At 35.1% G+C, this 13,134-nt stretch overlaps 1 protein-coding gene across 1 annotated transcript in view; it reads left to right on the top strand.

The window, feature by feature from the left end:
* DNAH8 (dynein, axonemal, heavy chain 8) overlaps positions 1-13,134 on the top strand; it is a 120,290-nt gene that overhangs the window by 94,103 nt on the left and 13,053 nt on the right. Inside the window, exons 73-83 of the mRNA XM_010075082.1 lie at positions 344-499; positions 1,269-1,424; positions 2,767-2,949; positions 3,411-3,516; positions 4,140-4,392; positions 4,490-4,680; positions 6,741-6,862; positions 8,975-9,093; positions 10,407-10,609; positions 11,537-11,610; positions 12,965-13,117. Coding sequence (XP_010073384.1) covers positions 344-499; positions 1,269-1,424; positions 2,767-2,949; positions 3,411-3,516; positions 4,140-4,392; positions 4,490-4,680; positions 6,741-6,862; positions 8,975-9,093; positions 10,407-10,609; positions 11,537-11,610; positions 12,965-13,117 — 1,716 coding nt within the window. The remainder of the gene's footprint in view (positions 1-343; positions 500-1,268; positions 1,425-2,766; positions 2,950-3,410; positions 3,517-4,139; positions 4,393-4,489; positions 4,681-6,740; positions 6,863-8,974; positions 9,094-10,406; positions 10,610-11,536; positions 11,611-12,964; positions 13,118-13,134) is intronic.

Here is a 13,134-nt window from a genome sequence, read left to right as displayed (position 1 = left end):
TGCCAGAATCTTCAAGTTTACTTCAATAAATATTAAGTGCCAAAAGGTCTCTTAGCATGCTTTTGTCTTAATTGATCCCAATGTTTAACTTAGTTGCCAAGCTGCATTTTGACTTTCTTATGTTTTTGAAATATATTTTTTATCATTCTATATAGTTAAAAAAATCCGTTAAAGTAAAATCTTGGAAATATTTTTCCATCTACGTTAATTATTTTTCAGCAGGTTCAGATATGCACCCCCTTTGGCTTCATGTTATCACTATTTCTTAGAACAATCGCAATTGAAGGATAATTCCAGTGAGATTTTATTCCAAACTACTTTTTTTTTTTTTTTTATTCTATAGATTAGTGAGTGGAATCTTCAAGGACTGCCTGGAGATGATCTCTCAATTCAGAATGGTATCATTGTTACTAAGGCAGCTAGATACCCACTTTTGGTAGACCCACAAACTCAAGGAAAATCATGGATTAAAAAGAAAGAACAGGAAAATGAATTAAAGGTGAGCAGTATTTTAAAGGAATAATGTGCCGTGTTATGTTCCTTCAAACATTATTGCTTTAGGGTGTGTCTGCATTTAAGTCAGTGTAACTCTCATATATATGAGATAATTTGCATGGAGACCGACAATGATGTAGACACATCAGCAGCGAATTTGGGAAGAGATGTAAATCCTATTCTAGGACTTGGAAAAGATGATATAGTAAGTAAATACTGGTATGAAATCTGTCAAGAAGTGTGAAAGAGAAGAAGGTAGCCTTGTGTCCCAAATTGGTGAGTATGTTCCCTGTATAGAGGGGAAAGTGGTGAAAAGTATAGCAAAAGAGTATAATATGAAATTATTAAATGAGAGTAAATTGGGCAGCTGTTAGTAAGATTACAGACAAAGGAAGAATAATTTACAACTTGGAAAAATTAGAAAATCTAGTCATTAGGATGTAGAATAGAAAATTAAATGCTAGGTGTCTCTGATTCCAAAATATATGTAACATCTTCAATTCTCAATAAGCTGTGCTAGTTTTATTTGGTACATTATTACTCTCGCAATGAAATTTTGCAGATTCCATTATAGACAATCTTTTAATTCACCCTTTTATGGTACTTTTCATTGTATGCACAAGAAGTATTTCTGCATGAATTGCTGCATTTATTTCTTTCAATACAACTACCAAAAGCAATTAAAAAGTTTTCATAGTTAGATGAGTGGTTTTCATGTAAGACTGTGAAGAAAGGTTTTTGTCCTTACATCAATTTATAATTTCCTTTTTGAGGTAACAACTTTGAATGACAAGTATTTCCGTACACACCTAGAAGATAGTCTTTCACTGGGACGATCCCTTTTGATTGAAGATATAGATGAAGAGTTGGATCCAGTCCTTGATAATATATTAGAAAAGAATTTCATTAAATTTGGAACTTCTTTTAAGGTTAGTAATCAAACAAAAGACCTGAAACAAGTAGTTAGCTTTGTGATCAATGATATTTTAACCTTTCATTCCCAACCTCTGCTGAATCAGGTAAACTTCGTATTTGGTAGGGTAGTGTGGAGAATCAAATGGAACTAGTGAAATATAGGAGACAGCTGAGTAGCAAGTTCATGAGTCTAAAATTTGAGTTTAACTACTGAAGTTACTACTGAAGATTCCAAACTGGAACCAGTTATGTTTATCCTATTGAACACTTACAATACTTTCTATTGATTTTTTCAAGCAATTTCATTATACACCCTTTAACAGAATAGAATTGAAAGGTTCTCCCTCTTCCTAGTGTGGAGCACTGATTGTAGCAACTGCAGAAACTTAATCTGGAATAGAGCTGTTTTCTGATGGTACAAGCCCAAAAGCATGAAGTTTTATTAATAATTCTAAGTATGTTCTCAACCTTGAAAAATCATGAGTCTTTCTGACCTTCACTAGATAAAGAAATCACTCTCAAATTTTAAAACCAACTGCCCCTCAAACACCCTGAAATAAAATGACTGCAGGTGCTGTATATTTCTATATGTATTTTTCTCAAATAATCTTGATTAACTGGCTGGGATATGAGGGACATATTAGACCAAATTGGTGGTGATGATGAAAATAAAATGATTGCTCTCATTCTGGAGCAGTTTTACTTTAAGTATCAGAGCCAAAAATATGCTTAAGGGAGTGGTTTATTCCTACTCCTTCTTAGGCCAGGTATTTGAAGTGGCCTTGGGGGGTCATACACAGTGATCGGATTTCCTTGCGCACATGCAGCTTTCAAGTTAGACTGCTCATTTGGAATATCTCAATTTCTGTAAAAATTTCTGTGGAAAACTCTGAGTAAATTTATAGTTCATTTAGAAAGCTTATTTAAGATCTGCTTAGTCTTGATAAATACAGAATTAATTTTCCAAGAATTTATGTTCCATTGTTGGATCCAATAATTTATTTTTTTCCCTGAACACGAGTGAGCAATGATTTCTCCAAAGGTCAGTAGTTCCTACCCTCTTCATTTGAGGTGTGATTAGAAGCACAAAACCTGAACCAAGTGGTTCTGAAGCCATCAGTTAGAACCCATGGTGGAAGTAATCCCTATATTTACTTGAAAGGGAATGCTACTTTCATAATGTACACAAACTGCTACCTTTGGTCATTGCTTGTTATTTTCATGAAAGATTTGAAATGTGAAGTAAACTTCCTCTCTTTGGCATTTCAAATAATGTAATTATTTTTCTGATGAATATTATTGAGTCATATAAAGCTCATTTTCCTCTGCTTAATACTGTTTTAATTTACTCCACAGGTGAAAGTTGGTGATAAGGAAGTAGATGTTATGAGTTCCTTTAGACTGTACGTTACTACAAAGCTACCCAATCCTGCTTTCACACCTGAAATTAATGCAAAAACATCAATTATTGATTTTACTGTTACAATGAAAGGCCTTGAGAATCAGTTACTGAGAAGAGTAATTCTTACTGAAAAACAGGTAACCTGACAATACACACAAATGGTAGTGATGCTCAATTTTATTTTTTTAACTCTTTTTATGTAGGGAAAAAGAAGTGTTCAAGTGGGAAAAAGATGTTAGACATTTTCTAAAATTTTGTTCAAATTCAGTATAGAAATTTCCAGCTAACAAAAATACACCTAGAGGATCTTCTACATATGACTATCAGTATGACACAAACAATTAAGCACCAGCATTTGGCATTGATGAGACACTTTGTAAGATACCAAATGAACGCTGCTTAAAAAAAAAAAGGATGTTATAAAATCATGTTTTAGATACCTGAAAAAGTAAAATGCACGTTTCATGACTTTATCCAACTCTCCACCTATTTCTTCAATCACATTTCATGAACTTGAAAAATCAGCAACTGAACTTTAAGTATGACTCATGGTACAGTCCATAAAGTGTCATGCCATTTTCTTGTTTCTTAATAACAGGAACTGGAGGCAGAACGAGTTAAACTCATGGAAGATGTAACTTTCAATAAGAGGAAGATGAAAGAATTGGAAGACAATCTTCTGTACAAGCTAAGTTCAACCAAAGGTTCTGTATCAAAGGATTAAGCAGATTAGGCAGATTAAGCTGATTCACATGAGAACCTTTTCATACAGAAATTGATTTATCCATCCAAGATACAATAAGAGAACATCCAATGGTAGAAATTTCAAGTATGGGTTTTACCAGCGTATGAGGGATTTGATACTATAGCATGCCACTATATACAACCCTAGACACTAAGGATTTTTAACACCTAAACAAGTTTTGTGAAATGAATCAATGTCTTGAGAGTTTTCTGCCCCTCAAATGAGACAAGGTATCTGATCATGGGCAAATCCTTTAAGGTCCTTTCCAACCATAACCGTTCTGTGATTCTGTGTATGTTATGTGCATAAGAAAGCTGAATTCTCTAGTACATGCTACAAACCTGTTGGTATAGAGACATTCATATTGACAGGTTGAATGATTTGTTTAGCATGTTGAATATAAAAATAATTTTTGGTATTACATATCCTGTTTGGTCTCCTTTTGAAAAGCTTTCTGCAATTCAGTGAATCATTTCCATTTATTATAAATAATTTCTGTAATTTGGCATTTTGATTTTTACATGTATGAATTGCAAAAGTTGTTATAAAAATGTCCTAAACCTCCAATATTTGACTTTTCAGGTTCACTAGTAGATGATGAATCCTTGATTGGTGTTCTGCAAACAACTAAACAAACGGCTGCTGAAGTAGCTGAAAAGTTGTCTGTGGCAGCAGAAACTGAAGTGAAGATTAACACGGCACAGGAGGAATATCGACCTGCTGCTACACGTGGAAGCATTCTTTATTTTCTTATTACAGAAATGAGCATGGTCAATAATATGTATCAAACTTCACTGGCTCAGTTCTTGAAGTTATTTGATCAATCCATGGCCAAGTAGGAAGATGTAGATTTTTCTACTGTTCAGATGTTTCTTTCCAATCTATTTGCTGTTGTTAACATGCTTTCTTTCTGCTTTGTTTTCATGATACAGATCTAAGAAGTCTCCTTCACCTCAGAAAAGAATCTCAAATATTATTGAGTATCTTACCTTTGAAGTTCACTCATATTCTGTTAGAGGCTTGCATGAAAACCACAAATTCCTCTTTACCCTCCTCCTGACATTAAAAATTGATCTTGAGAGAGGACATGTGAAAACAAAAGAGTTCCATGCACTCATTAGAGGTAAATTTAAAAAATGCTGTTACATGTAGAGCTAATTTCAATTTTTTTTAAACTTCTGTACCATTTCAAAGTATGATTTTTTTGGCTGCATGGCTTCTAACAATAGTTCTGTGGGAGCTGCCTCTGTCCTTATCCCTGCTGTGGTCCAGTGAAGTTAGATCCCTATCTCAGTTCTACCTCTGCCATTTACCCAGGCTGTGTTCTATCCCGAGATCAAGATGATAGTTCTGCTTCTCTGTGTCAATTGCCTTAATAATGTTATGTTTCTTTATTATATTTGTATCTTTATTTTTATAAAATAGGTGACTTCTTGATCCTTTGCTTCTCTGCTTTGTTGGGGCTGATTAATAAATCTGCTCAGCTGCCAGAACAGCTGTTCCACATGAAGTCCAGGAGGTGCTACAGTCATTTATCAGTTTCAACTTGAGCTTTTGACTTTTTTCAACCAGCTGACACTGACTTTTACAGAACTTAATGTCTTTTTGTGGCCCAGTTGGCCAGGTCTGCCTCCTCTGTACTCTGTGAATTTGTGCCTCTGCTGAAAAATGTGATCAGGATTGCTTATGCGGAGGTCCATATAAAACCTCTTTGAATTTTACAATGTTCAAGTGAGTCTTGCAAAGGTCTAATGTTAAAATAGTGAGCCTAGATTTGAAGATCATTATCTGCCTTTAGCAAAAAAAATGAATAGGAAACAAGACTAAATTCACTTTCTGTTTTGCTTTCCAGTTTGTCATAATGGTTTTATTCTTTGAGAATTGTATCCAGCTACTGATTTACCACTGATGTCAGGCAGGGCATGCTTTGAAATGCTTTCAAAATGAACTGTCTGCTTTAGTAAAGTGTTAGACAAGGAACCATATTTCTTGGCTTCTCAGCTCATGGATTCTTGTTTTGCCAGAGGAAAATATACTTTGGGCATCTGAATGAGAAAGTGGTCACTTACCCCTTTTTAACTGATGAGAATTTGTAATAAATAGAGGAGCACTTTTAGCAGTTTTTGTTTAGAACATATGATTGCAGTTTCCATCAGTCCAGAGTGTCTTTCTACTCTTGTTGTGTTTGGGGTTTTTTTTCCCAATGATCCCACCCCGGAGATCAGTCTTCACCAGCAAGAGCTCAAGCCACACTGACTGAGTCGCAGAAGGCAAAGGCAGGGACTGGGAGGATGAAGAACTGCCCGCTGTAGAAGAAGATCAGGTTCGAGACCATCTAAAGAACCTGAAGGTGCACAGGTCCATGGGGCCTGATGAGATGCATCTGTGGGTCCTGAGAGAAGTGGCAGATGAAGTTGCCAAGCCACTATCCATCATACTTGAGAAGTTGTGGCAGTCTGGTGAAGTTCCCACTGACTGGAAAAGGGGAAACATAACCCCCATTTTTTAAAAGGGAAATTAGGAAGACCCAGGGAGCTACAGGCCGGTCAGTCTCACCTCTGTGCCTGGCAAGATCATGGAGCAAATCCTCCTGGGAACTATGCTAAGGCACATGGAGAAAAAGGAGGTGATTGGTGACAGCCAGCATGGCTTCTCTAAGGGCAAATGGTGCCTGACGAATCTGGTGGCCTTCTACAATGGCGTTCACAGCGTTGGTGGATAAGGGAAGAACAACTGACGTCATCTACCTGGACTTGTGGAAAGCCTTTGACACTGTTCCACATGACATCCTTGTCTCTAAATTGGAGAGACATGGATTTGATGGAAAGACCACTTGGTGGATAAGGAAGTGGCTGGATGGTCGCACTCAAAGAGTTGTGGTCAGTGGCTTGATGTCCAAGCAGAGCCTGGTGACGAGTGGTGTTCTGCAGGGGTTGGTATTGGGACCAGTGTTGTTTAACATCTTCATCGGAGACATGGACAGGTTGGACTAGAGACTTCCTGAGGTCCCTTCCAGACTAATTTACCCTATGATCTTATGAAAAAAAGTAAAGTACACAAGAGTGCAATTGGTACTCCAGTGAAAATTACATGGGCCAGAAAACACAATTGAAAAAGAAATACCAAATATGTCTTGACCCCTGGAATGTCATGTGTGTTTCATCAGAATGCTTTTATCTACAGGAGGTGCAGCATTGGATCTACAGGCTTGCCCACCCAAACCATTCCGCTGGATTCTTGACATGATGTGGCTAAACCTAGTGGAACTGAGCAAACTTCCACAATTTGCAGAAATTTTGAATCAGGTGATATCTACTAATTATCTTTTTAATGTTAATAACCAAGCATAATTGTGCTCCCACACTTTGCATTTGGAATGCACAAGAGATGTAGATAAGAACAAGGCCAGAGAGAACACAGGATAAAGGAATAGAAATGAGGAGTTAAGTAGCATGAATGGGGGTATATTTATTCACTCTATGGTTTTTTTTAATCTGCTTTATTGTATTTTATATTATAGTCATTGAGGTAGAAAGAGAACAGGAGCAAAGAGCTAGTGAAAAAAAGGCAGTCAGTGAAAGAGAGACAGAAACAAGGAGAAAGGATGAAATAGCAGAGGTATCAAAAAGGCTCAGAAAGTTATGAGTGTCAGGTTTTAAGTTACAATATTTTATGTCTTGAGTCTGATAGATTTTTACAAGTAAATTGTTTGCTGCTTGTTTTTAAATACTCATTTCCATCCCAAGGTTAACATGTTATTCAGATATTATGACCTAGCTATAAAAATACTATTTATTTTCTTGAGACATACATGAACTTGCTTGTGACATGTTTATCAATTATTTTCTTTACTTCGGTAAATTTATCTTTTTTTTTTAGTGTAGTTAAAACACTCTCTACGCATCTCTCTTTCTGTACCTCCTAAGCACTCCTTGTTAGTCAGTTCTTCTTGCTGTTGCAGCATTGGTCAACCGAGTCCATTTTGTGCTGGCATTTAGTGCCCCGAAGGGTAGCAGAGTTTTTATCTAAATGGTGTACCTGGCTGTTTCCCAACTCTGTATCAAGGCAAGGTCTGGATACATACCTGGCCACTTCCTCCAGGTTTTTGGTTCTGGAGGTATTGAAGCAGGATATTAAATTAGGAGAAATTTGGAGGAGTTCTGGTTAGGTCTTCACCCTGGGTGGTTAGGATGCCAGAACCAAGATGCATGCCACTGCACACTTACTAACATGATTTAAATTTAGCTGTGGTGTTATGAATTATGTATTTTCCTTTTAATTTGTAGTTTGTAATGGTTCTATTATAGGACTTTTCTAGAATTGGTGCAAACAAAATTTTAGGTTCCAAAATACTTAGGCAACCGTGTTGTCCCCAAAGGCCTCCTTTTAACTAATCTTTTAGTACTAGCTTAAAATTACCATATATTTACAAGTTGAAAAGTGTCAGGTGATTTTAGTAATAGAGATGGAATCTGGGAGGATGCCAACTAGGATCTAAATTAAAAAGGAGATATGGAAATAACATATTTTTAATGCTTATTGCTTATTTGCATCCATTAGATATGCTGTTCTATTTGGCTCCTCATATTAAATACAACGGTATCATTATTCATTTAGATACAAACAGAAAATTATTTAAAGTAAGGGAAAAAACAAGCTTGAAAATGGTATGCCCAGTTCTCAAGAGGTTGCCTGTGTTGGTTTTTTTTCTCTTGACAGTTGCAAAGGTTTTTCTTCTCTAACAATTAAGTCCTCCAGTCCCAGATGCCTCAATTTAATAAAGACATATTCCTTTTTCAACATTTAGATGACTCTGTTCCTTCTCACACTGTTACTACTTTCAGCTATGGTTGAGTGAGAAATGGTACAAAGATGTAATGAAAGTTTAATGATTTTACTGAGTCAACGGAAGTCCCTTTAGCTCGGTAACCCATCTCTGGCTGTGGCCTGGCTTTAGAAGGTGCCTCCTCTGAATGCTCTCCTAGCGCGTGCTCAGGTTGATGTCAGTGAATGTAGAACTGAGCTACTTTCTTATGAAGTCATTATTTTTCCCAGACTTGGATTATAGTTCAGAAAAGGACATTTGGTGTTTATGAATCTCACTGAATGAGTTTCATTACAGGAAACCCATGGCTGGAAGAAGCCCCTGTATGTTCATTCCTCACTTCCCTCCCAGCCCGTTCTTAGTGTAGGTTGTTCTGAAACCACTTCTGTTTGAAACCACTTCTTCATACTAAAATTTCTATTTTTAATATCTTAATAGCAAGTCACATGGTTTATGTCTTAAATGCTATAGACTCTTAATATTTCTTGTAATATATCCAAATATAGTAAGACTCTTATTAAAATATACATTTACAAGAGGATTTTGCTACAGCGGAAATATATTTATCTGTGCGTTAATGTAATAAATTTAGATAACCAGTAATGAAAAGGGATGGAAAAGTTGGTTTGATAAAGATGCTCCTGAGGAAGAAGTTATACCTGATGGATATAATGATTCACTTGATACCTTTCGCAAGCTTTTACTCATCAGGTGAGCATCTTCGGAAAATTGGGAAATGCATCCATGGTTGCATCACATGTCTCAGTCTATCAGTATGTTATTATCGTAATAGCATAGTTTTTATTAATTTCTGGGTGACATGAAATATTGTTTAAATTGCTCACATGAAATATGATATAATTCACTCACTTTGGAGTCATCCTCTGTAGAGTCTAAAAAAGTTATTTCTATAAAGTATTTTTTGTAGCTTTGCTTTTATGTCATGACAAATGGAAACTGGGAACCACGTTGTAGCCTTCTCCAAAAAGCCACTGAAAAAGCAGAATAATTCAGATTGTTTTCAAATTTTTTCCCATTTCTTTTAAAATTAACTATTTTAAACAACTTTGAATAAGTAGTTAACAAAAAGATTTGTGAGAATGCAAACCAGGTATTCAAAAGCTCCATGTGAAAAGCATGCTATAAATTATTTTATTGCATCAGCTCAGATCTCTGTGGCAGGACTTAGGACAGAATGGAGTTCTCCAAAGGAGCATTCAGCTGCCTTATCCATGAGATCATATCTTCCTATGTTGATTGTATACTTTCCAAGTGCTGCAACAAATAAATCAGAGACACTACCAAAAAAAACCCCAACATTAATTACTAGACTGTGATTTGTCTTTGGAGCAGATCCAGCCTGTGTACTGCAAAAGGCCAGAATCTGGTGGATGAAGTAGTATATTGTTCTGTGCTATACACCCTGAAGGGGGAGGGGGAGCATCTAAGTCCTAAACCTTGAAATAATAAGCCTATAAATTAAAGCTTTGCAAAGTCATATCTTCTATTCAAAAGTAGTTGTTTGTGTTTTGTTTTTTTTTTTTTTCCCCATGGGGAAAATACTCATCCCCAACACAAATGCAATCCAGTGGAAAAGAGTTGAGTCTGTACCCTGAAAGATTAACAAACCCAATGAAACATCTGCAGAATTTTACCGAAGGGCAAAAACAATCTTGTTTCCCTACTTGGGTTCTCAAATGCAAAACCTCTGTTTAAAATGAAGAATGTTCTGAAAAAGGTACCCAGAACAGAAAATTCTAGTGCAAATAGTTTACTTAAAGCAGAATTGTAAGCAACTGAAAAGTGTTGAACTTTTAAGTACAGGGAAGACTACTAGCACTGTGTGTTATTATATCTGTAAAGACAAACCTATAAACATATATATGAATGTGTGTGCATATATATATGCATATTATGAAGCAAAAAATCTCTGTTTGATAAAAATAGAAATTCTAATTTAAGTCTGTTTTTTGCAACAGGAAGAGGAATTGAATATGCATCTTGATATATATTTTTATTTCTAGGTCATGGTGTCCAGACCGAATGCTTTTCCAAGCCAGGAAATATATTGCTAATTCCTTGCATGAGAAATATACAGAACCAGTCATTTTGAATTTAAAAAAAACTTGGGAAGAAACTGACACACGAACACCTCTCATCTGTTTCCTGTCTGTGGGATCTGACCCATCTGTTCAGATTGATTCCTTGGCTAGGAAGCTTAAATTAGGTATGAACTAAATATTCATTGTCATGTGTTAAGATACAGGAGGGTAGTGTAAGTCATTTCAGATTTTTTTTTTCTGAAAAGTATTTCTTAAATTCTGTTGCACTATTTTTGTTCCTGAACCATCATTGTAGAGATAAAATAATATTTTAAATAAAAGATGGTATGCTAAGGAGCATTCTGTATGCAGTTGGACAGTAATGTTTTCAGGGTTTTTTTTTTAATAAATTCTTATAATCCTTCCCATAGATTATATTTTTTTAATTCCTAACTATAAGACAATGTTTTTTTTATTCTGGCATGATGACAATACAGTTTTCTTATTTTAACTCTTAACTGCAGGCAATGCACAAATCAGCAATCTGCTTACAAGATTACTTTGTACCAAAAGTACCCACAAGATCTATGTTTGTATGTTCTAGACTTGATGGCTACATTATATGGAAATTTTGAAAAATTTTGCATACAAACTGAGTTGGAAGTAGATACATTTATTCATTGTATTAGTCACATTAATATGTTCACAAATGCAATTTTACGGTTATGCATTGTGCTCATTTACATGGCTTCATTACTTTTCACTTAAAGAAAAAACTGGGTTTATATTTCAAATACTGTGGCTTCATTAAAATTCGGCACAAATTCCCATTGACAATAATAACATCAGTCACAGTCTTTCACTTCTACAAACACTGTAAATATTGTGGATGTATATTTTAATGTTATTTTACTAAGTTTCAGTGTTTAGAAAATTTATACTTATGATGGTGAAGAGATTCTACTTTCCTAAGTATATATTTTTGTATAAAAATGTCCTTAATTGTGTTGTATTTATATAACTCTTTTTTTTTTTTTTTGGACTGAATTTGAATTCTTACTCTTTCTGAAGAGTGTAAGTTCATTAATCAGATGTTATCAATTATGTTACAGAATGTAGAACTATCTCTATGGGTCAAGGACAAGAAGTTCACGCACGCAAATTCATACAGATGTCAATGAAACAGGTGGGAAAAAAACCCCTATAAGTTGTCTGTCTGGTTTAGCATTCTTTTACACCACTTTTGCATGCAAGCTTTAATATTTTGCATCCTTACCTTGCTATCAGACATATCTCAGGGTAAAATATATATTATTATATTTTATTAGGGCAGATTATATTCTCAAACAGTAAAAATATGAGGAGTCTAAGCAGCAGCTCCAGAAAGATGGTAATTAACACCTCAAATATAGAAGTGGCAGTGTAAAGGTAGCACAATCTGACACTTCAAAGAGTTGTGGACAGTGTTACAAATGAAGATGTACAGCCAGAATTGCCTGTCAACTCCAAATATTGAGGATTAGTCTTATTCCAGTATTCAGAAGGACTAGAATATCTCTATTAGTAGAGAGTAGAAATGAGAGAGTGTTACAGGTAGATAATTTTAAGAAAACTGAGCCTGATTCATTTGAAAAATTGACTAATTAAAGATTCTCCTAAAAAAAAGTGGTTCCCCATAAAAGAGGGGAAAAACCCTCTTCATTTAATCTTTCTTTATTTAAAAATATCCATCCGTTCACCATAAATATTTATATTTTTTCACTAAATGTTATTTATTTCTTTTTAAATGAACTAATACCAAATTGCCAAAATGAAATTACAAGCTGTAATGAAATCCACACTTCACTGTTTACAGCTAATTAAATCCCCTTTTTTAATATCAGGCTTCTAAAGTGATGCTACAAAAGCTGATTGAATTTTAATTCATAAGCAGAAGTGCAGAGAGATAACAATCAAAATAGAGCTTTCATGCAACTTAAGAACTGAGTAAGACTGAAAGCAATATTAAGTATGAACTTCATACATATGCATTTATTGCAGATTAATTGCATTTGAAACGTTTTGGTGTTGTTACCACCTCTTGACACTTAACTTCAGATTATGTTATTAACAAATAAGTTTTAAAAAAAAAAAAAAAGATGTATTCCTTAGATTTCAGGTGTTACTTTTCAATTTAGATTCTTTTGGATCCGATAGCGGAATTGCGTATCACTGGTGTTTTGCTGGGAGAGGATGGGAATTACTTCTTTTTGCCACTAGGTAGCACTGATACTTTACTTAGAATATTGGCTCTGGCTATGTTATTTGATGTGAAAAGAATTTTTGCACTAACTTTTCCTATTTGCTGTAACTGTGCCAATATATAATCAAATGAATGATACATAGTCAGGAACAGACCAAAAGGCAAAAAAATCTAAAAAACACCAAACTCAAAAACAAACGTGCAGGACCAAATTTGATTCTAGTACAGACACTTGTGTTTAGCATTATGAATATCTTGTTCTAAATGTTATTTGGTAATAGTTGCTATTCTTATTTAGGGAGGCTGGGTGTTACTTCAGAATTGTCATCTTGGGCTGGATTTTATGGATGAACTACTGGAGACGCTTCTTACAGCTGAGATACAGAATGAGACGTTTCGAGTTTGGATAACTACCGAACCACATCCGAAATTCCCAATTACGCTGCTACAGGTTTGTGCAAATATTTA

This window comes from Pterocles gutturalis, unplaced genomic scaffold (genome assembly GCF_000699245.1).
Source record: "Pterocles gutturalis isolate BGI_N339 unplaced genomic scaffold, ASM69924v1 scaffold5217, whole genome shotgun sequence".
In the NCBI taxonomy this organism is placed as follows: Eukaryota; Metazoa; Chordata; class Aves; order Pterocliformes; family Pteroclidae; genus Pterocles; species Pterocles gutturalis.
This window is presented reverse-complemented; position numbering and strand designations above follow the sequence as displayed.